Source organism: Pseudochaenichthys georgianus, chromosome 17 (genome assembly GCF_902827115.2).
Source record: "Pseudochaenichthys georgianus chromosome 17, fPseGeo1.2, whole genome shotgun sequence".
In the NCBI taxonomy this organism is placed as follows: domain Eukaryota; kingdom Metazoa; phylum Chordata; class Actinopteri; order Perciformes; family Channichthyidae; genus Pseudochaenichthys; species Pseudochaenichthys georgianus.
This window is the reverse complement of record NC_047519.1, coordinates 41,994,349-42,019,857: the sequence shown is the minus strand read 5'-3', so window position 1 is coordinate 42,019,857 and position 25,509 is coordinate 41,994,349. Positions and strand designations below refer to the sequence as shown.

Genomic DNA, 25,509 nt, shown 5'->3' with positions numbered 1-25,509 from the left:
ATTCTTATTTCTTTATTTTAACCATTTCTTTTTTAAATGGTATAATAGTTGTTCTTTTATTACCACCTCATTTCTTACTGTGTTCATGTATGCACCATTATACACCAAAGCCAATTCCGTGCATGTGCAATAAAACTGTTTCTGATTTTTAATATTATGATATTTTCCTGAGGTTTGGGGTTATTTTCGGATGTGTAATTAGGTAGATCATTTGTTTATATATCATTTGTAAGTCAATAATATTGTTGTTTATCAATTTTATACTGCTTGAGTTTGTACAGTATCATAATTCTCATTTAATTATTATTATTTATTATTTTTATGTGCAATATGTACAATATTATATTTGTATATATGCCGTTAATAACTGTGTATATATACGTGGCTGCTAATTCCTCAGGACTGTTACAGGATGTGTTTTTTGTATATTGTGTAACTTTTTTATATATTTTTCTCATCTTTAATAATTTTGTATGCTTGCTTCTTAGGTAACATTAAGCTGTCTTTGGCTCTTTTCTGCTGTAACAATGTAAATGTCCCCTCTGTGAGACTAATAATATATTCTGATTCTGTATCATAATTCTCATGTCATTGTTATTATTAATTTTTGTATTATTATTGTTTTACACGTTAGAAATAAATCCAAATCAAATCAAATTATAATTTCCCCTGCAGTCCTAGTGTTGTGAGGAATATCCCTGCGTCATGGTTCCTACCAGATCACCGCGTTGGCTGCAGCGAGCAGAGCTGAGGTCCTGCACGGTCTCTGCCTCCAGTTCACCAGGCCGGAGAGACGACTTCCTCCGCGGCCGGACAGAGGCTCCTCGCCTCGCTCTCCCCGGATCATAGGCACCACCGGCCGGGCAGATGCCTCCCCGCAGCCCGCTGTTCCTGGTTCCCGGTTCCCCAGCATCGGAAGACTCCCCGGGGCCCCTCGCTCTCTGCCGCTCCTCCAGCAGAGAACCGGTGTCAAGCTCACAGCAGGGGGTATCATAGCAGTTCTGGTGCTGGATTTTCAAAATAAAAGGCACACAATTGAAACAACAATTAAAATGTACTGTTGTTTATTAGTGTTGGGAAGCGGCAGAGGTGGGAGAAGTACTTGAGTAAAAGTAGAAGTACTCAGATCTTGTACTTGAGTAAAAGTAGAAGTACTCAGATCTTGTACTTGAGTAAAGTAGAAGTACTCAGATATTGTACTTGAGTAAAAGTAGAAGTACTCAGATCTTGTACTTGAGTAAAGTAGAAGTACTCAGATATTGTACTTGAGTAAAAGTAGAAGTACTCAGATATTGTACTTGAGTAAAGTAGAAGTACTCAGATATTGTACTTGAGTAAAAGTAGAAGTACTCAGATCTTGTACTTGAGTAAAAGGAGAAGTCCTCAGATCTTGGACTTGAGTAAAAGTAGAAGTACTCAGATAATGTACTTGAGTAAAGTAGAAGTACTCAGATATTGTACTTGAGTAAAAGTAGAAGTACTCAGATCTTGTACTTGAGTAAAGTAGAAGTACTCAGATATTGTACTTGAGTAAAAGTAGAAGTATCAGAGTGGAATACTCTGTTAAAGTACTGCATTCGAAATGTTACTCAAGTAAAAGTAGAAAAGTATTATCTTGAAAACATAGTTAAAGTACCGACAGTAAAAGTAGTCAAGGTGCAGATTGGTCCATTTCAGAATAATATATCTGATATGTTTTATAATTATTGATTATTGAGTGTTATCAAAGCTGTAGAGGTGCAGCTAGTTGTAATCACGTCTGAACACTGTAAAGTATTTCACTAAAACATGTTTTAAAATGACAATAAAGGCTCCTTGACAAACCCACACCCCTCAAAAGGATAATTAGATACAATATAATTGATAGGATAAGACGGGATAAAAACACAATACCTTCCAAAAAACAATTAAAAAATCTATCTTTGACACAAGTTAGTTGTTGGTTTTCTCTCAAATGACCATAGACAAAGTAAACACCTACATTAGAATAATAATTGTAGTAAATTGCATTTCAGAGACTGTAATGGTAGTTTTCCATTTTATATGATGTGTTTTATTTTGAAATTCAGATTAGCCACATATCCTCTCTTGTTGTGTCCAATTCTTTCTGACTTGAAGCCTTCAGCTGATTATTGACTGTGTGTGTGTGTGTGTGTGTGTGTGTGTGTGTGTGTGTGTGTGTGTGTGTGTGTGTGTGTGTGTGTGTGTGTGTGTGTGTGTGTGTGCGCGCGCGTGTGTGTGCGCGCGTGCGTGTGTGTCTTTGTGTGTCTTTGTGTGTGTTTAATGGAATGTGACGTAATTTGTTTTGTGCCATTACCAACCATGAGTTAAGATGTTGGTTTTTGTTGGTTAAAGTGTATTATTGATGTATTATTTCAGTGATATTTCCTGACCAAGAACTAGCTAACTTGTTTCTTTTCTTTTGTACTATCTGGAGCTTTATACCATTATCATGAACTCTGAGAGAACTGATATGAATCCTCTGTTATCTGGAGAAGCAACAACAAACCTGCATCCCTCACTTCTTTAAGATCAAGACTGAAGACTTGTCTGTTTGCTGCTGCATTTTATTAAATCAAATAACTATTATCTACCAGTTGTATTCTTGTATGTAATGCATGTCTTACTCTATGGTTGTTTTGATGGTATTTTTTTGACTGTTTTTAAATGTATATAACGGCAATCTTAATGTGTTTGCATTGTGTTGAAATGTGCTGTGTAAATAAAGTTGCATTGCCTTGAATAATTTTCTGGTTGGAGCCAAACATTTCAGTTAGTTCTTGATTTCTCAAACTCGAGTGTGTTGTCAGGCAGGAGTAGTTGGAGAAGGCCGAGGTAACGTTTTGACTGGTCAGATATTGCAATTATTAAGCCAAATACTTCAGTACGCAGATTTCTGGTCACGATCCTGGACTTTGCCTTTTGCCATTTTTACATTACATGACACTTGGCTTGTTTCCAAAGCGACTCCAACCAAAGTGCAATAAACTATGAAGATACAAACTCAGAACAACAATGCAGATATATTCGCTTCAAATTAGCCAAACCACTGTCAGTGCATACGATTCAGCTACAGGCTTGACTCTTAAGTGCAGTTTTTTGCTTTTTTAGTTTGCCAAACGCAATGGTCGCACAATGAACAAAAACACGTCTGCAGAAATGGGAACCAGACGATGTTTGGCTCGTAATGAACTCTTTGAAGATGGACTTCATTCCAGATAGGATGAAAGCTAGATATGAAGCCTGTTGCAGAGGCGGTGTAGAAAGACTCCAAGAAGAAGAGTACAAGGAACCGGTCTTGGGAAGTTACGGCAAAAACAAGGAACTGTTTTTGTTTTTTATCAAGATCTGAGCTAAGTGCCAAATTGTGCACACACACACACACACACACACACACACACACACACACACACACACACACACACACACACACACACACACACACACACACACACACACACACACACACACACTTAAACATTATCATGCACTCATTCTTGTTTTGTTGAACATACCGTTACATCTATGTGTGTGTGTGTGTGTGTGTGTGTGTGTGTGTGTGTGTGTGTGTGTGTGTGTGTGTGTGTGTGTGTGTGTGTGTGTGTGTGTGTGTGTGTGTGTGTGTGTGTGTGTGTGTGTGTGTGTGTGTGTGTGTGTGTGTGTGTGTGTGTGTGTGTGTGTGTGTGTGTGTGTGTGTGTGTGTGTGTGTGAGCCACTAATTGGACTGAATTTCACTGAGCAACAAAAGATCAGGCTCGAAAATTCCAGCTCTGGTTTGTACAGGCTTTGCTTTGTTGTCCCTTGGCTTTCTATCTCTTCTAATGCTGTGTTAACAGTTATCTCTCTCTCTCACTCTCTCACACTCTCTCTCTCTCTCTTTTTATTTTTCTTTCACGCGGCCCATGAAAGGTTTTTTTTTTGTTGCCCCAAACGAAGCACCGTTACCCAAACTGCTCAGAGGCCAGAACTCACGAGGGACTTCCCTCACCAACTCCCGAATATCTCTCCCACACACACACACACACACACACACACACACACACACACACACACACACACACACACACACACACACACACACACACACACACACACACACACACACACACACACACACACATACACACACACACACACACACACACACACACACACACACACACACACACACACACACACACACACACACACATTAACACACACACACATTTCAGGAGCCTGTTGGACGGCCACAATGAACCCCGGACCTTCATTGGAGTGGACCGTTGCCACCGTCTCCATCTATGGGAAACTCTCTGTGTCGCTCGGTGCTGATCCTGGACCGGAGCTTCCTGTTGGGTCTTTCTGTTGATGTTGAGGACGGATAGATCTCGGAGGAAAGGATGATGATTGAGCTGCAAAGCCCGGATGATAGAGGAGGAAGAGGAGGAGGAGGAGGAGGCGTTGGGTACTTGGACATACTGAGCACAGAGGAGCTTGAGTGTAAGATCTGCTACTGCGCCTACAATCTGAACAGCCGCCGTCCGAAAGTGCTCGATTGCTGCCACCGTCTTTGCGCCAAATGTCTCACCAAGATCCTTGACCTTGGTGAGTCGCCTCCGAACGTCGTGGTGTGTCCGTTCTGCCGATACGTCACCAGACTACCTGGGCAGGAAGTGAGCAGCCTGCCAGATGATTGCAACCTGTTGGTGGCGCTGTCCCACCGAAGCAGGAATCAGAGGAACCTCCACTTCCACCAGGAGGCGACGACAGAACTGCTCCTCAACCCCCGGCGCCTCAACTCTCTGATGGGAAGTAATCTACCCATGACATCCCCTTTCTCCTCCTCCTCTTTGTCCTCGTCTTCTTCCTCTTCCTCCTCCACCACTTACTCCTCCATACGAGGGTCCTCTAACTTTGTGGTGATCACCATCATGGAGCCGCCGCCGCCAATACCCACATCCAACCGAGGAGAAGTCCACCATCACGGATCGGACTACCGCTCCTCCAGCGTGGACTCCATGGCGTCCATCACTCAGAGGTGGACGATGTGGAATTGTGCCGCCCTGCTTTGTCAAACCTCCGCCCGAGCGCTGGTGTGGGTTTTGGGGTTGCTGTACTTCAGCTCGCTGCCCATGGGGGTCTACCTGCTCATCATGCAGAAGACCACGGTCGGAGTCCTGCTGGTGAGCCTGGTTCCCGCCAGCCTGCTCATAATCATGGTCTACGGACTGTGCCAGTGTATCTGCCACGAGCTGTGGGACTGCATGCCTCCATAATGGGCAGCACATGAATGAAGGGGGTTCAATGGGTTTGTGTTAGAAAAATGTCACTCGTCACCGGCTTGAGCTTCAATCTCAGGATCCATGTATCTGGGATCCTCTCCAGAGGGGAAGGAGTCATCACATACAGAGCATCAACTAGTTCCTGAGCAGTGTCCTTCACATGCTGATATCCAAGAGAGGGAGTCACACAGTCACAAGATGGAGGAATGCCGGTTCTTCTAGGTAATCATACATCCTGTCACGTTCAAAATACTGAGTTTTTTCTGAAAATGTTGGCTTTTTTCTGAAAATCTCAACATTCTGACCTTTTCTCGAAATTCTGACCTTTTCTCAAAATCATGTATTTTTTTAAAAATTTCAAAATTCGGACTTTTTCTCAAAATCTCAAAATTCTGACTTTTTCTTAATACTTAAAATGTTAATAATCACTCGTCACCGGCTTGAGCTTCAACCTCAGGATCCATGTATCTGGGATCCTCTCCATAAAGGAAGCAGTCATCACATACAGAGCATCAACTAGTTCCTGAGCAGTGTCCTTCACATGCTGATATCCAAGAGAGGGAGTCACACAGTCACAAGATGGAGGAATAGAAAGCAGTATTCAATGTTTACTTCAGATTAGCTCCACGTCAGAAATGAGCATGCTTGATGTCTCTCTCCATAGAGGCTGAATCATCATGTTAACCACATAGCTATCATCTGCCTCAAACAGTCCTGATGCTCTTCTAGGTCATCTCACATCCTGTCATGTTCACAGCTACAGTTGGCATACCTTTGTTATCATGTGTACTCTGATATTGGAAGAGGACATTCACTATTTTTTGCTTAGCTAGACAATGGGTCTCCAGAGTTCATTAATGGGGACGTTACCGTGTAACTGACCATGCAAACACTTCAATAGCAGAACAAAAAAAATGCTCCTTTTCTTTATGGGAGATTATGTACATTACAAATGGAGCTTAGAGCGTTTTCATTGTTATACATGTTCATTTGTGCTAATATGTTTAGCTTGGTAGCCAATTAATCTGCTACGTGCACAGTCACTTTCGCATTCTGTGTAATACTGCTCGTCTGTTTCCGGTTAAAACATGATAACCTTTTATATCCGCTTGAAAACCTCTTGAAAATGAACATTTCAGACGTTCATCGGATTTGCCTGACGACTAAATATACTGATGATATACTGCATCGTGTATACACAACCAGAGTTGTGTGTAACGCGGTAGTTTGTCGGTAACGGAGTAGTGTAACGCGTTACTTTTATAATCCAGTAATCACACTACAGTTACTAACATTGCCCCGACACGCGTTACTTCGTTACTTTCTAAAATCAGTCATAATCAAACCTCAACAAACACCTGCAAAGAACACATGCTAGGTGAAGCTAACGCACATAGCTGCTGTTTATTTATATCACACACGTAGTCTGTTCTTCTTCTCTGTTTTCCGGTTGTTGCCTGTTTTGAATGACGAATACACACTACCGCCGCCTGCTGGTAAGGGGAGTTATTGCCACTCACGCATGCGCAGTTCGTACGTGCTCGGTTGAAGTCTTTGCGGTGTCTGGTTCCAGTCTGGCTCCAGTGCAACACATGGCCAACACGCAGGAGAACACGCTGACGCAACAGCGTGAGCAGAGATAGACTGCACAGAATATACAGATAGCAGGAGACAGAGGACAGCCACGGTCAGATAGCAGGAGACAGAGGACAGCCACGGTCAGACAGCAGGAGACAGAGGACAGCCATGGTCAGATATGAAAACATTCAGGAGCTATCTGGATCAGTCTAATGCGACAATGGAAACTGAACTAAAGAGAACATTTAAAACTTTAGCAGTCTGCGTGATCTGCCTGTAGGGAGGGGCGGGCCGGCCTTGCGACTAAAGTAACGAGTAAAGTAACGAGTAAAGTAACGAATTACTTTATGTAGAGAGTAACGAAGTAGTGTAATATATTACTTTTTTTTAAAGTAATATGTAATATATTACTTTTTTTTAGTAACGACCCCATCTCTGTACACAACTATGAAGAACAGAAAACAACTATTTCCGGATCGAGCTAACGTCTAGAGTACTTTTTCTCCTGTCTTGGAAAATGTTCCGTCGCTTGTGTTAAAATAAGCTTTTAAACTAAATCACGGTCAGTTTAAAGGACAGTCTTCACTCTTCAGAGCAGTATTACGTTGTGACCGGAAGTACGTCAGAGACCCTCGTGCAAATAGCGTATAGAGAGGCGAAGTCCCTCCTCTTCCGGTGGACCTCCATGGGACCTTATTTCGGAAAAATTATGTATTGAAGTCAATGGAGAGAAAGATTATCTATCGATCCCGTTTGAATTATGCCACGAATTGCACATATGATGTTTGTCAATTTAAAAGATAATTTCGCAAGTAAAAAAAAAAAAAAGTGTCGTAAAACTGTGAAGTTACACATTTGTTTGTGTGAAACGCTCAATGAACTACATCTCTGGTCTCGCAGAACAACACACGTCACCAAGATGGCCGTCACTACTGTCTTGTCAACAAAAGGATTGACTACCCTCACTATCACCATGAAACACGTCCAGAAGAATGTCATGCAAAGCTGCCTGCCTGCCTTCCTTTGATTCTCTCTGAACGGCCTGGTCTTTTTAATGTTTAATGTCAACCATTTGTGCAGATAGCATGAAGTAGAAAAGATCGGCGATCGCTGATGCTAGCGTTAGCGTTAGCATTTATCCCCCGGCTTTAAATTGTGTATTATAGAATGATCACACCGGTGTGACAGTACTCTTCAAAGGGTTCACGAAATATGACTACTACTCTTACTGTTTAACATGTTGGGTTACTTAATGTTACTTCATATTAAGGCTAATAAAAATGACAAGGCTGTAATGCTAACTAACGTGCTAGCTAGGTAGCTAACTTGATCCAGCCACTCCTGGTCCTTTCATCAGACGGGAAGCGAAAGAACGAGCAAGACCCATTGCTGGTATGATAACAACCTGGTACTAAGCACACAGGCATCTTGTTAAAGTTATCTTATCTTAGCTGATCTTAGCTATCTCTTAGTGGAGGAAAACAGTTATGACATCACTTACGCAACTCTGGGATTTGTAGTCTTTCTAGTTGCGTATTTTTCATAGTCTTATGTTTCAACAGTTTTACGACAAACAAGTTTTTGCCATGGAAATTATTTTTTAAGATTGACAAACATCATATGTGTAATTCATGGCACAATTCAAACGGGATCGAAATATAGGTTCTCTCTCTTCATTGACTTCAATATATAATTTTTCCGAGATAAGGTCCCATGGACCGGAAGTAGATGGGCGTGACTTCGCCACTCTATTAAAGTTCGAAGTGTCAGATTTAGCTACGAGGTAACCTAGGGTAAAAATGTAACTAACAGATATCAACATGAAACTTTCCCAGTTGATTACCTACATAAGGAGAAAAAGTTTTTGTATTACAAGTTTTCTGAAATGTCATGTTTGAATATGCAAATGAGGGATTATCTAATTAAATGTGTGTTGATTTGCATCTCTTTACATTGTATTAAATCTGGGTTCAAAACTCTTGTTTAATTGTGTTGACATATGAGAGTAACGCAATGTTTTTGGAATAAAATCTTCAATAAATCCGGTTGTGTGACTTTTTTTGTAGAGGTTTGGTGAATGTATGTGCGTCTGAAGCAGAGATTAAGATTAATTAACATAAATATGCAAATGGTATAATTTAATGCTATTTTTGGTGAATTAAGGGAACATGCAAATAACGAAAGTTAGGGGGATAAACACCTAATTAAGTATAAGTTCGGGAGTAAAATAGCCACTGTTTGAATTTGAATTATTTCAGTTTCCAGACATTAAACCAGAACATGACGTTATAAATATCACCTTTTTAGCATCCACACTAGCAGCAAGTTTTAAGACTTAATTTTAAGATCTCATACATTAAGGCTTTCCATTATTGCTAAATGTATTATGCTGCATACTAAGATGGATCTCCATCCATCCATCTTCTCCCGCTTATCCGTGGTCGGATCGCGGGGGTAGCAGTTCCAGCAGAGAGCCCCAAACTAAGATGGATCTGTTTGAGGAAATCTGGCATTCTGACAAATATCCACCTAAACATTTTAATAGAGAATTTCTTGCCTTTATTTGACTTTTCTCTCCATTTCTCCAATCTTACGTGAATTGGTGAAATCAGTTTACTCAACATTTGTTATTATTTTATAGTATGTTGATTTTAATTTGCTGCTTTGTGTTAAGAACTTTGCAACCTGTGCTCTGATGAAAAATGACCAGAATTACCTGCCAAAGCGTCGATGTTTCGGTCTTGTTTTTATCATCCACTCACATTTATTTAGCAGATTTCACCAGAAATAGCAATTAAACGAGATAGCCCGAGCAAAAAAAATTGAGATAGTCCAATACATTTTTTTGTATCTGAATTTGCTTTAAGGACTTATTTATAGAAAGTTCATTTTGATGAAACACTACTTGTTTAGTACAGTCTATATTGAAGAGAATCCTCATATCTTGCTCTGTGATGAGTCTGAGCCTGAACCACCAGAGGGGGCTAATCTCCTCTGCCCCTCTACGTCTAAGAACATCGAAATCAAATCAAATCAGTGTTGATGGAGAACTCCAGACTTTACATGTCAGAAAAGACCCAACAAGCTTCAAGTCTCACACGATCCATTCAAATGATGGAAGTGTTTACACAAATCATTTGAAAGTCAAATTAAACTTTAATACACGACTTACTGGGAGAAACACATATCTGTGAGCACTTCTACCACTCACTGGGTTTGTAATAGTTGCTAATTGATAATTCATTAGTGGCAATTAGGCACACATTAATAAAGAGACCATGTTATTGCAAGAGAAACTATTATAATAAATGATTTAAATGTAGATGTTGTGCTTCAACATACCTTATAATAACAGAGTTTGCTTGTACAATAAACAACCTTTTCTACTAAGATATGCAAGTATGTAAAACTCGGGATAAATAAGAAGGCCCTTTATGCTTTAGGGTTGTTCCCTTATGTAGTGTGTTATAGGGTTGTGTGCATGTAAATGGTTTGCAAAGGCTTTAAGTCCAAAGTTCCCTCCAGAGGGAGTTTCTCTCCCTCACACTCCCTCCCCCTCTTCCTGAAACGCCTCCATTGGACTCCTTTTGTACTTCCTGAACATAGTGACATCGCTATTTAACACTCCGGCTCCTATTTGGCTAGTGCTCCAACGCATTGTTCGTGCTGAGGGGCGGGACATCTCTAAGCGGTTGACCAATCAGAACAGAGCCGGCCAGCTAACCAATCTGGTTTCAGACAGAGGGTGAAAATAGGTGCTGCAGCACAGACAGGATGAGAACAATAAAGAGCTTTTTGAACATTAAAGCATGGAGACATGTAGAGACACTACATACTGGTATACACCTGAACATCAGCAGGAGAGGACTCTTTAAAGTAGAGACACTACATACTGGTATACACCTGAACATGAGCAGGAGAGGACTCTTTAAAGTAGAGACACTACATACTGATATACACCTGAACATCAGCAGGAGAGGACTCTTTAAAGTAGAGACACTACATACTGATATACACGTGAACATCAGCAGGAGAGGACTCTTTAAAGTAGAGACACTACATACTGATATACACCTGAACATCAGCAGGAGAGGACTCTTTAAAGTAGAGACACTACATACTGATATACACCTGAACATCAGCAGGAGAGGACTCTTTAAATTCAGACACGACATACTGATATACACCTGAACATCAGCAGGAGAGGACTCTTTAAAGTAGAGCCACTACATACTGATATACACCTGGACATCAGCAGGAGAGGACTCATTAAAGTAGAGACCCTACATACTGATATACACCTGAACATTAGCAGACGAGGACTCTTTAAAGTAGAGACACTGCATACTGATATACACTTGAACATCAGCAGGAAAGGACTCTTTAAAGTAGAGACACTACATAGATATACACCTGCACATCAGCAGGAGAGGACTCTTTAAAGTAGAGACACTACATACTGATATACACCTGAACATCAGCAGGAGAGGACTCTTTAAAGTAGAGACACTACATACTGATATACACCTGAACATCAGCAGGAGAGGACTCTTTAAAGTAGAGACACTACATACTGATATACACCTGAACATCAGCAGGAGAGGACTCTTTAAAGTAGAGACACTACATACTGATATGCACCTGAACATCAGCAGGAGAGGACTCTTTAAAGTAGAGACACTACATTCTGATATACACCTGAACATCAGCAGGAGAGGACTCTTTAAAGTAGAGACACTACATACTGATATACACCTGAACATCAGCAGGAGAGGACTCTTTAAAGTAGAGACACTACATACTGATATACACCTGCACATCAGCAGCAGAGGACTCTTTAAAGTAGAGACACTACATACTGATATACACCTGAACATCAGCAGGAGAGGACTCTTTAAAGTAGAGACACTACATACTGATATACACCTGAACATCAGCAGGAGAGGACTCTTTAAAGTAGAGACACTACATACTGATATACACCTGAACATCAGCAGGAGAGGACTCTTTAAAGTTCAGACACTACATACTGATATACACCTGAACATCAGCAGGAGAGGACTCTTTAAAGTAGAGCCACTACATACTGATATACACCTGAACATCAGCAGGAGAGGACTCTTTAAAGTAGAGACACTACATACTGATATACACCTGAACATCAGCAGGAGAGGACTCTTTAAAGCAGAGAAACTACATACTGATATACACCTGAACATCAGCAGGAGAGGACTCATTAAAGTAGAGACCCTACATACTGATATACACCTGAACATCAGCAGACGAGGACTCTTTAAAGTAGAGACACTGCATACTGATATACACCTGAACATCAGCAGGAGAGGACTCTTTAAAGTAGAGACACTACATACTGATATACACCTGCACATCAGCAGGAGAGGACTCTTTAAAGTAGAGACACTACATACTGATATACACCTGAACATCAGCAGGAGAGGACTCTTTAAAGTAGAGACACTACATACTGGTATACACCTGAACATCAGCAGGAGAGGACTCTTTAAAGTAGAGACACTACATACTGATATACACCTGAACATCAGCAGGAGAGGACTCTTTAAAGTAGAGACACTACATACTGATATACACGTGAACATCAGCAGGAGAGGACTCTTTAAAGTAGAGACACTACATACTGATATACACCTGAACATCAGCAGGAGAGGACTCTTTAAAGTAGAGACACTGCATACTGATATACACCTGAACATCAGCAGGAGAGGACTCTTTAAAGTTCAGACACTACATACTGATATACACCTGAACATCAGCAGGAGAGGACTCTTTAAAGTAGAGCCACTACATACTGATATACACCTGAACATCAGCAGGAGAGGACTCTTTAAAGTAGAGACACTACATACTGATATACACCTGAACATCAGCAGGAGAGGACTCTTTAAAGTAGAGCCACTACATACTGATATACACCTGAACATCAGCAGGAGAGGACTCTTTAAAGCAGAGACACTACATACTGATATACACCTGAACATCAGCAGGAGAGGACTCATTAAAGTAGAGACCCTACATACTGATATACACCTGAACATTAGCAGACGAGGACTCTTTAAAGTAGAGACACTGCATACTGATATACACTTGAACATCAGCAGGAAGGACTCTTTAAAGTAGAGACACTACATACTGATATACACCTGCACATCAGCAGGAGAGGACTCTTTAAAGTAGAGACACTACATACTGATATACACCTGAACATCAGCAGGAGAGGACTCTTTAAAGTAGAGACACTACATACTGATATACACCTGAACATCAGCAGGAGAGGACTCTTTAAAGTAGAGACACTACATACTGATATACACCTGAACATCAGCAGGAGAGGACTCTTTAAAGTAGAGACACTACATACTGATATACACCTGAACATCAGCAGGAGAGGACTCTTTAAAGTAGAGACACTACATACTGATATACACCTGAACATCAGCAGGAGAGGACTCTTTAAAGTAGAGACACTACATACTGATATACACCTGAACATCAGCAGGAGAGGACTCTTTAAAGTAGAGACACTACATACTGATATACACCTGAACATCAGCAGGAGAGGACTCATTAAAGTAGAGACCCTACATACTGATATACACCTGAACATCAGCAGACGAGGACTCTTTAAAGTAGAGACACTGCATACTGATATACACTTGAACATCAGCAGGAGAGGACTCTTTAAAGTAGAGACACTACATACTGATATACACCTGAACATCAGCAGGAGAGGACTCTTTAAAGTAGAGACACTACATACTGATATACACCTGAACATCAGCAGGAGAGGACTCTTTAAAGTTCAGACACTACATACTGATATACACCTGAACATCAGCAGGAGAGGACTCTTTAAAGTAGAGCCACTACATACTGATATACACCTGAACATCAGCAGGAGAGGACTCTTTAAAGTAGAGACACTACATACTGATATACACCTGAACATCAGCAGGAGAGGACTCTTTAAAGCAGAGACACTACATACTGATATACACCTGAACATCAGCAGGAGAGGACTCATTAAAGTAGAGACCCTACATACTGATATACACCTGAACATCAGCAGACGAGGACTCTTTAAAGTAGAGACACTGCATACTGATATACACTTGAACATCAGCAGGAAAGGACTCTTTAAAGTAGAGACACTACATAGATATACACCTGCACATCAGCAGGAGAGGACTCTTTAAAGTAGAGACACTACATACTGATATACACCTGAACATCAGCAGGAGAGGACTCTTTAAAGTAGAGACACTACATACTGATATACACCTGAACATCAGCAGGAGAGGACTCTTTAAAGTAGAGACAGTACATACTGATATACACCTGAACATCAGTAGGAGAGGACTCTTTAAAGTAGAGACACTACATACTGATATGCACCTGAACATCAGCAGGAGAGGACTCTTTAAAGTAGAGACACTACATTCTGATATACACCTGAACATCAGCAGGAGAGGACTCTTTAAAGTAGAGACACTACATATTGATATACACCTGAACATCAGCAGGAGAAGACTCTTTAAAGTAGAGACACTACATACTGATATACACCTGAACATCAGCAGGAGAGGACTCTTTAAAGCAGAGACACTACATACTGATATACACCTGAACATCAGCAGGAGAGGACTCTTTAAAGTATAGACACTACATACTGATATACACCTGAACATCAGCAGGAGAGGACTCTTTAAAGTAGAGACACTACATACTGATATACACCTGAACATCAACAGGAGAGGACTCTTTAAAGTAGAGACACTACATTCTGATATACACCTGAACATCAGCAGGAGAGGACTCTTTAAAGTAGAGCCACTACATACTGATATACACCTGAACATCAGCAGGAGAGGACTCTTTAAAGTAGAGACACTACATACTGATATACACCTGAACATCAGCAGGAGAGGACTCTTTAAAGTAGAGACACTACATACTGATATACACCTGAACATCAGCAGGAGAGGACTCTTTAAAGTTCAGACACTACATACTGATATACACCTGAACATCAGCAGGAGAGGACTCTTTAAAGTAGAGCCACTACATACTGATATACACCTGAACATCAGCAGGAGAGGACTCTTTAAAGTAGAGACACTACATACTGATATACACCTGAACATCAGCAGGAGAGGACTCTTTAAAGCAGAGACACTACATACTGATATACACCTGAACATCAGCAGGAGAGGACTCTTTAAAGTAGAGACACTACATACTGATATACACCTGAACATCAGCAGGAGAGGACTCTTTAAAGTAGAGACAGTACATACTGATATACACCTGAACATCAGCAGGAGAGGACTCTTTAAAGTAGAGACACTACATACTGATATGCACCTGAACATCAGCAGGAGAGGACTCTTTAAAGTAGAGACACTACATTCTGATATACACCTGAACATCAGCAGGAGAGGACTCTTTAAAGTAGAGACACTACATACTGATATACACCTGAACATCAGCAGGAGAGGACTCTTTAAAGCAGAGACACTACATACTGATATACACCTGAACATCAGCAGGAGAGGACTCTTTAAAGTATAGACACTACATACTGATATACACCTGAACATCAGCAGGAGAGGACTCTTTAAAGTAGAGACACTACATACTGATATACACCTGCACATCAGCAGCAGAGGACTCTTTAAAGTAGAGACACTACATACTGATATACACCTGAACATCAGCAGGAGAGGACTCTTTAAAGTAGAGACACTACATACTGATATGCACCTGAACATCAGCAGGAGAGGACTCTTTAAAGTAGAGACACTACATTCTGATATACACCTGAACATCAGCAGGAGAGGACTCTTTAAAGTTCAGACACTACATACTGATATACACCTGAACATCAGCAGGAGAGGACTCTTTAAAGTAGAGACACTGCATACTGATATACACCTGAACATCAGCAGGAGACAGGCCCGGTTCCAGAACAAAATGACTAAGGGTGCATCTGAGATTAGAGAGGGTGCAGTGGTAAAGTGCTATTTTTATAAGTGGGGAGTGTACCTAACACCCTCTATGGAGGTCAACACCTCCTCTGGGGGGGTCCGGGGGCATGCTCCCCCGGGAAGATTTTTTTTTTAAATATTGAAGTTAAAACCATCAATCTGGTGCTTTTTGCTTGATTCATGCCTTCCCAGTCCCTTATCACGTAGCCTGTAAGAGCATGGCGCCAGTTGTTGTAGCCAGTTGTGGTGAAGGCATCTGACTTACTTGAACCGAAATGTCTACATGCATAGCAGAAGATGGCATCTTTTTTACAGGAATATTCAGCCAATCTCTGTTTTGAAACCATGAGCTGCAAAATGAGCGCCTTACCCCACTGTACAGGCGAGTTGGGTGCTTTTTTAAATATACCTGGGCAGGCTCTGTTTTGCAGAGGTCCTCTGGCACTTGCGGGCCGCCGAGGGGTGGCGGTGTTTGGGGTAACGAAGATGGCTGTGGCTGCTCCGCCTCTGTGGGCGAGGCGGGCAAAGCCGGCGAGTCGGGCAGGAGGACGTTCGTATCCACGACAGTAACGTAATGTCCCCATGATCTGAACTGTTATTACCTGCAGTAGATGCAGTGTATGCTGGCGATAAGGGCTGGTTGTTTTAACCATGTTCTGATCCATCATTGACTGCTGTGTCAGCACCTTGCAGATGATGAATGTGCAGCGGCACAGGTCACGCGCACCTGACATAATAACGTTACTTACCGTTTAAAAAAAAGACAATGCTATTCAACCACAATTACAATTTATTTTATTTCAACTATATTCTTCTTCTTCTTCTTCTTCTTATTATTATTATTATTATTACTACTATTGTTAGTAATAGTAGGCAAAATATAATATTTTTCACTTTTCATTTTTTTCACTTTAATTTTTTTATTTTTTTTACTTTTCATTTTTCAAATGAGGGTGCATAACGACTCAACTGAGGGTGCAATGCACCCTTATGCACCCCCGTAGAACCGGGCCTGGCAGGAGAGGACTCTTTAAAGTAGAGACTCTACATACTGATATACACCTGAACATCAGCAGGAGAGGACTCTTTAAAGTAGAGACACTACATACTGATATACACCTGAACATCAGCAGGAGAGGACTCTTTAAAGTAGAGACACTACATACTGATATACACCTGAACATCAGCAGCAGAGGACTCTTTAAAGTAGAGACACTACATACTGATATACACCTGAACATCAGCAGGAGAGGACTCTTTAAAGTAGAGACACTACATTCTGATATACACCTGAACATCAGCAGGAGAGGACTCTTTAAAGTAGAGACACTACATACTGATATACACCTGAACATCAGCAGGAGAGGACTCTTTAAAGCAGAGACACTACACACTGATATACACCTGAACATCAGCAGGAGAGGACTCTTTAAAGTAGAGACACTACATACTGATATACACCTGAACATCAGCAGGAGAGGACTCTTTAAAGTAGAGACACTACATACTGATATACACCTGAACATCAGCAGGAGAGGACTCTTTAAAGTGCAGACACTACATACTGATATACACCTGAACATCAGCAGGAGAGGACTCTTTAAAGTAGAGCCACTACATACTGATATACACCTGAACATCAGCAGGAGTGGACTCTTTAAAGTAGAGACACTACATACTGATATACACCTGAACATCAGCAAGAGAGGACTCTTTAAAGTAGAGCCACTACATACTGATATACACCTGAACATCAGCAGGAGAGGACTCTTTAAAGCAGAGACACTACATACTGATATACACCTGAACATCAGCAGGAGAGGACTCTTTAAAGTAGAGACACTACATACTGATATGCACCTGAACATCAGCAGGAGAGGACTCTTTAAAGTAGAGACACTACATTCTGATATACACCTGAACATCAGCAGGAGAGGACTCTTTAAAGTAGAGACACTACATACTGATATACACCTGAACATCAGCAGGAGAAGACTCTTTAAAGTAGAGACACTACATACTGATATACACCTGAACATCAGCAGGAGAGGACTCTTTAAAGTATAGACACTACATACTGATATACACCTGAACATCAGCAGGAGAGGACTCTTTAAAGTAGAGACACTACATACTGATATACACCTGAACATCAGCAGGAGAGGACTCTTTAAAGTAGAGACACTACATACTGATATACACCTGAACATCAGCAGGAGAGGACTCTTTAAAGTAGAGACACTACATACTGATATACACCTGCACATCAGCAGCAGAGGACTCTTTAAAGTAGAGACACTACATACTGATATACACCTGAACATCAGCAGGAGAGGACTCTTTAAAGTAGAGACACTACATACTGATATACACCTGAACATCAGCAGGAGATGACTCTTTAAAGTAGAGACACTACATACTGATATACACCTGAACATCAGCAGGAGAGGACTCTTTAAAGTTCAGACACTACATACTGATATACACCTGAACATCAGCAGGAGAGGACTCTTTAAAGTAGAGCCACTACATACTGATATACACCTGAACATCAGCATGAGAGGACTCTTTAAAGTAGAGACACTACATACTGATATACACCTGAACATCAGCAGGAGAGGACTTTTTAAAGCAGAGACACTACATACTGATATACACCTGAACATCAGCAGGAGAGGACTCTTTAAAGTAGAGACACTACATACTGATATACACCTGAACATCAGCAGGAGAGGACTCTTTAAAGTAGAGACACTACATACTGATATGCACCTGAACATCAGCAGGAGAGGACTCTTTAAAGTAGAGACACTACATTCTGATATACACCTGAACATCAGCAGGAGAGGACTCTTTAAAGTAGAGACACTACATACTGATATACACCTGAACATCAGCAGGAGAGGACTCTTTAAAGTATAGACACTACATACTGATATACACCTGAACATCAGCAGGAGAGGACTCTTTAAAGTAGAGACACTACATACTGATATACACCTGAACATCAACAGGAGATGACTCTTTAAAGTAGAGACACTACATTCTGATATACACCTGAACATCAGCAGGAGAGGACTCTTTAAAGTAGGGCCACTACATACTGATATACACCTGAACATCAGCAGGAGAGGACTCTTTAAAGCAGAGCCACTACATACTGATATACACCTGAACATCAGCAGGAGAGGACTCTTTAAAGTAGAGACACTGCATACTGATATACACTTGAACATCAGCAGGAAAGGACTCTTTAAAGTAGAGACACTACATAGATATACACCTGCACATCAGCAGGAGAGGACTCTTTAAAGTAGAGACACTACATACTGATATACACCTGAACATCAGCAGGAGAGGACTCTTTAAAGTAGAGACACTACATACTGATATACACCTGAACATCAGCAGCAGAGGACTCTTTAAAGTAGAGACACTGCATACTGATATACACTTGAACATCAGCAGGAAAGGACTCTTTAAAGTAGAGACACTAAATAGATATACACCTGAACATCAGCAGGAGAGGACTCTTTAAAGTATAGACACTACATTCTGATATACACCTGAACATCAGCAGGAGAGGACTCTTTAAAGTAGAGACACTACATACTGATATACACCTGAACATCAGCAGGAGAGGACTCTTTAAAGTAGAGCCACTACATACTGATATACACCTGAACATCAGCAGGAGAGGACTCTTTAAAGTAGAGACACTACATACACCTGAACATCAGCAGGAGAGGACTCTTTAAAGTAGAGACACTACATGAACCTGAAAATGAGTATGATATGTCCTATTTAAGTTATTACCTAATATTTTTGTACATGTTTTGAACTGTTTCCTCCATCTCTGTCATGGTGCTGTCCAAGCAGGATAGAAAACAAACAGCAAGGATGTTTTCCCAGAACACTTTGTCTTGCTTGGCTTCTCACACATTTGTCTTGCCGATGATAAACAGCCGTCTACCCTTTGTGTTTTCCAGAGGACTCGGAGTCTGAGCGAGTCTTCCCTACAGGGACAGCAACATCATTCCAGATTCTTCCTCAGTGATGCAATGAACATTCCCACATGTTGCTGTGCGGAACTTTCACAGGAAGTGCAGGCCAAACAAATACAACCTCCTCCAGTCTGTTAACACTGATCAGAGCTGTTGGAGACAAAAACAACATGCTGTTCTCAACCTGGGGTTTGGGACCCCCCAAGAGGGTCGCGAGAGAACTTCTGGGGGTTGCCAGATTATACTTGCCTATAGTGATGATATCATTTGTCTAAGAATATTGTATTTCAGAAACAAAAGCTCCTCTAATTATGCCCTACTCATCTAACAGTCACAGCAGTCCACTTGCTTTGCTACGGTTCTTACACTGAATATGTGGCAAAAATATTTAGATAAAGAACATTAAAAGACGTGCCATCCTTACCATGCATCTACTGCTAGTGATAACTTAATTTAAAGGGGGTTGCAATCACCAACCTGATTCTTTTTCTGTGACTTGAAAAGGTTGAGAAGGTTAATTTCAGCCACTGACAATCATAATATTATTTAATTAATAATAATAATAATAATTCCTTACATTTATTATAGCGCTTTTTCAATGACTCAAAGCGCTTTACATATACACACATTACACATATATCATACATGCAATGGTCAGAAACTGTGGACAATACCCACAGGAGCAGGTGAAGCGTCTTGCCCAAGGACACACCGGCTTTACAGACACAGCAGCGGCGGGTTTCACCCCTTGATCTGATGATCATTGCACAGCGCACTGCGCCACACCGTCCATCTTCACGCCTCGAGGTCATCGAGGCGCTTTTACAAGTATACATTAGTATTATACATGTACTGTGGACAATACCCACAGGAGCAAATCCGGGTGAAGTGTCTTGCCCAAGGACACAACGGCCTTACGCAGTGGCGGCAGGAGCGGGTTTCGAACTGGAGTTCCCCAGCACTCCCCCTTGATCTGATGATCAAATATTTGTTAAATGATGCTGTATTTATTGATGTAGCCTAGTAGGGCTGGATAATCAACCAACCATATCCTAAGATTCAGAGTGTTAATTAGTTTAAGGCTTATTTGATCAGTTGTCAATTAATATGGTAATTTTCTCAACAGCACTCTGGGTCCCGACCCATTAGTTATGCCAAAGCTTCATAGGGGGTCACGTAGCCTTGTTGATTTTAAGGGGTGCAAGAAAACATACATTTTATTTAATTAATGTTATTAATGTATCGTCCTTAGTTGCTATTCCAGAGGTTCTATATTCTCTTTCTGTTAAAGTGCTGAAGCAATTTTGTGCTTTGTGATATTCGGGCTTGAAAAATAGAGTTATATAATATTTTTAGCATGACAAATTGCTTGTCCTTGGATGTTAACATGTTGAGTTACTTGTACACAGTAATATGCTACTTGATGCAACAATGTTATCTAGAAAGTTCACCTATATAATAATAATTATATACACACACATAAAGACTATTTGTACTATTACTTGTAATACTTTAAGTACATTTAGCTGATAATACTCTTACTTAAGTAAGATTTTGCATGCAGGACTTCTTGCAATGAAGAATGTTGACAATAATGTATTGGTACTTTTACTAAAGTTAAGCAACTGAAACTTATTACACCATTGATTTTATATTATATTTCTTTATTTCACATTCCCCATAGGTAGTGAGAGCTGCTCTCAGCCAATCAGATTCGCGGATATCGCTCCGACAACAAACAAAAGATCGAGGCTAGCTGAGCTCATTACACTCGGTCCGTCTCTACGCAACATAACTGCTCTCCTACTTCCCTACGTCGACCAACTCTTCTGTATTTCATCCACTCTCAGTCTCCTTCTAGTGTCTATATATATGTGGCTTTGTGTCAGCTAATGTCAACCTGAGCCGAGCGCTTTGCCTTTTGCTGAACGGGTTAGCCACCAGGTTAGCTTCTCGGCTAACCAGGAGCTATTTAGCTGGGCATGCTAGGTAGCTTAGCCTGCTATTCAGCTTACCCCGTACAAACCAACAGAGACAGTTAGCTTAGCATGCTAGTTAGCATCTGCCCTACGAACCAGCGAAGCCAGTTAGCTTAACATGCTAGTTAGCTTAGCCTTCTAGTTAGCTTATCCCATACGAACCAGTGGAGCCAGTTAGCTTAGCTTTTGCTAAAAAAAAACTCCCTTTGAAAACACTCGACACTGACCGACACAAGTGGATTTGGCTTGTTTGCCGACAAGCCATTTAAAGAGTGAATCTTCGTGATGTCTGGACAGTCGTCGGGGGGCTGTGGGTTCCTGATGTCGGTTGTTGTCCACGGAGACTCTGCTCTGAACGACCAGGAGAAGGAGCTCAACCAGCGGCTCCGACGGCTCTACCCGGCCGTAAATGAGACGGAGACTCCGCTGCCCCGCTCCTGGAGCCCGAAGGACAAGTTCAGCTACATCGGGCTTTCACAGAACAACCTCCGTGTGCACTATAAAGGTAATGACACGAAGACAAACGCTGAGTTTAAAGCACTTTTATTATTATCCTCCCCTTCCTCCAATGCTAATGTTAGCTTAGCTTGACAGTTAGCGGACCAACCGTCAAAGCTAACCGTTGGGGCTAAAAACAAACTAGATCAGATAAGTTGGACCGTTATTAATTCCCGCATGGAAACTAACGTATCATAGCAGAAAAAATAATAAGAAGGAAACATACATAGTTCAAATGGAATATAACGCACTTTTATCCCCCCACCCCATTGCTAACGTTAGCTTAGCTTGACGTGGCTAAAAACAAAGTAGGCTAGTGGCTTCATCAACAACAAGGCAGAGGACATCTTGCAACCCGACCAGCTGGCGAGGTTTTATCCACAGCCTAAAACTGACCTACTAGCTCGTTAGCTTCCCCGCTACCTTGTTAATAAAGTTAGACTAAACCAGTCTGTCCTAAAATTAAATACAGAGCTAAATCCCAGATATAATGTACGCTAAAGGGTATTCGAGTTTCTATTCGGTGGTTGTGATGTTCTGCTAAATGTTTGTTTTCCTTGTGTCGTGTATGTGTCCTTGTTTGATGTTGCAAATGGAGCTGCTGTGATGCAAGTAAAAGGTTTGACAAATGACTGACAGTGAATTAGTATCGTATAAAGTGTCATCCTGAAGCTATAACGACGGATGTCAAACAAACAAACAAACACATAACATGTAGGTGTAGAAGCACCCATAAGTCACATAATCAAGCCGAAATGGACATGAGCTACACATCCCTTTTTGGTTGGCTAATGTAGCATTATTAGGTAATTACATGACAGGAAATACACAGTGTCGAATATCCCGAATGGCTTCAATTACTCCGATGAATTGCTAGGCTACCAGTGAAGTGGTTATAGATGACATGACAGGCAAAGATAGTCGTTTGCTGCTGAGGTTTTAATATCGAGTGACATCCGGGCTGATTAGCAAAGCTATCAAGAGGATTTTTGTTGCAGGCCTACAAGAAAAGGATAGAGTTAATACAAATCTGTGCTTCCTGGGTGTGTTCTACTGTTCTGGGTCTGACCAGGCCCACTACGCACACTCTTCCTTCTTGACGACTAGAATGTTCTGCCTCTATACAGCAGATGTATTTAATAGCAAGTACACAGGTGTTGTGTAACGTTAGCCTTCAAACCCTGCAAACTGTTAGGCATTCGTTGGAAGGACATCTGAGTCATTTTACTTAAATAAACAAAAAATACACCTGATTTATTTTTAGTACAAATAATCTTATAATACACCGATTTTAATGCATGAGGAACAGCAGGATTCAAATCACTGTGACATACATTATTAAGGAATTAGCTAACAGCTTGTTATCTAATACTCAAGATAATATTTGTATTGGATATTTTTAATGAAAACCAATAAGTAGTTTTATCATTTAAGTCTTTTGGTAACCAACAATAACAATCATTTCCTTGTGCTAGCTTCTCAAAAGTGATGAATTCTTGCTTTCTTTGGAAGTTGAATATCATCATGTTTTGAACTGTTTATCGGACATATCATTTATATTAAGACTTTCCTTTCTTAGTGGATTATGAGTTCTCATTTTTTGATTAATCTTAATTACATGAAATGGCAGTGACACTAACAATTACAAAGCTGCGATATACGTTTTGAATATTAGTTCTTTGTGTGTTATTGTACTGCTTGTGTTTTCCCTCAGCTACACACTGTATTAATATATCAAACACCTTCACTAAACACATGTAGAATAGGTTTTAGCTTTTATATTTTAGTTGATCAACATCAGTTCATATTTGAAAGTGTTCTGGGTATTCCCAAACATTCATTCACAAAACTCACAGTAGCCAGATTGAATTGAGACGTCCTCTGAAGGGACAATGGGAGGAACATATCTGACTATGATTTTCTTTTGTTTTTTTATTCCAAATGTGATTAAGATTATTGTTGTTGTCAAAGCATTTTTCTGTAGATTCATCTTCAGGCCTGTCTTGTAGTCATCGTATTATCCGGCAGGGGCTTGGACTGGGAGCTGTAGGGTCGCCGGTTCAAGTCCCCGACCAGACCTAAATATGGAGTGTGGACTGCTACTTGGAGAGGTCCCAGTTCACCTCCTTCCCTGCCGTGGTGCCCCCACCGGACACCCCTTCCCCCCCACTCCCATTGCTCCCTGGGCGCTGTACACTAGCTGCTCCTAGTGCTCGATTCCTGGTACTAGGATGGGTTAAAAGCAGAGAACATATTTCACTGTGTGCATGTGTGACTATTAAAGAGGGTTCTATTAAAGAGGGTTCTATTAAAAAAACAAAATATTTATATATACGAAAGTCATGACCTTAATTCTACTTAAACAAATCAGTAAAATAATGCAGTTGCTTGTTGTTATCCTTTCAGGGTTCTGTTTCTCCCAATCCACTTTTTCCATAGTAAAGAAAGCTTGTTTACTACACGTCTAGTAAGATATTACATTAGTGGTACACTAGGAGTAGTCAGTATTTCTTAGTATAATCATGCTATCATCATTGTATCAATGGCAGCGACTTAGTTATCCACATTTTGAAATAACTTAATCAAATTGTTGTTGTTCAAACATTTTTAGTAGTTTCATCTGTATTGTTGGCATCGTATTTAACAACATGTCTACAACAATTAGTGTGTGCAGTTTGTATTAAATAAGATATTACATTAGTGGTACATTTCAGTTTGTAGTATAATCATGACGTTTAATAGAGTATTAATAACCAGGCACATGTTATAACAACTTTAAGCAGCTGCCAAGTAGCGTCTTGCAGTGTAAATACTTCTGGTATTGACTGCTCATAAATCTGTTGACAGCTCTGTAGCTGTTGAGCAAACTTTAGCTTCAACAGGGTAATGGGATGAACTGCTTTTAAAACCCACGTCCAGATTCAAAAGTATTCAATGTTATAATCCTTCACAGATATTCATCGTATAAAGCCCATTTTTACTATTCTTTAACATCAAAAGTCCCTTATTTATATTGCACTCAAATTCCTAATCTGTGGAATTGCAATTCTACAAAATACTGCCAGTAGAAATGTACCTGGGAAGGTATTGGGACATTTCCCTTGAGGCCGGTTTTTGTTTGCACAGCAATTAGGCAATGCAAGGCAAGTTTATTTATATAGCA

The 25,509-nt window shown here is 40.7% G+C and overlaps 3 protein-coding genes across 6 annotated transcripts in view; 2 read left to right on the top strand and 1 right to left on the bottom strand.

The window, feature by feature from the left end:
- Positions 1 to 969, bottom strand: part of retreg1 (reticulophagy regulator 1) — a 31,867-nt gene extending 30,898 nt beyond the window's left edge. Inside the window, exon 1 of the mRNA XM_034103885.1 lies at positions 717 to 969. Within this exon, the coding sequence (XP_033959776.1) occupies positions 717 to 913 (197 nt within the window). The 5' untranslated portion in view covers positions 914 to 969. The remainder of the gene's footprint in view (positions 1 to 716) is intronic.
- Positions 970 to 4,281: 3,312 nt separating this feature from the next.
- rnf182 (ring finger protein 182) lies at positions 4,282 to 5,500 on the top strand. The gene has a single exon (XM_034103888.2). It carries the CDS (start codon positions 4,383 to 4,385, stop codon positions 5,256 to 5,258), a length of 876 nt encoding a protein of 291 aa, XP_033959779.1. The 5' UTR covers positions 4,282 to 4,382; the 3' UTR covers positions 5,259 to 5,500.
- Positions 5,501 to 21,592: 16,092 nt separating this feature from the next.
- The window catches only part of ranbp9 (RAN binding protein 9), a 31,171-nt gene continuing 27,254 nt past the window's right edge, over positions 21,593 to 25,509 (top strand). For all 4 annotated transcript variants that reach the window (XM_034103884.2, XM_034103882.2, XM_034103883.2 and 1 more), the window contains exon 1: positions 21,593 to 22,353. In XM_034103884.2, the coding sequence (XP_033959775.1) occupies positions 22,134 to 22,353 (220 nt within the window). In that variant the 5' untranslated portion in view covers positions 21,593 to 22,133. The remainder of the gene's footprint in view (positions 22,354 to 25,509) is intronic.

Bases quoted from the DNA above. Each gene is read 5' to 3' on its own strand.
- rnf182 (XM_034103888.2), top strand. From the start codon at position 4,383: ATGATGATTGAGCTGCAAAGCCCGGATGATAGAGGAGGAAGAGGAGGA.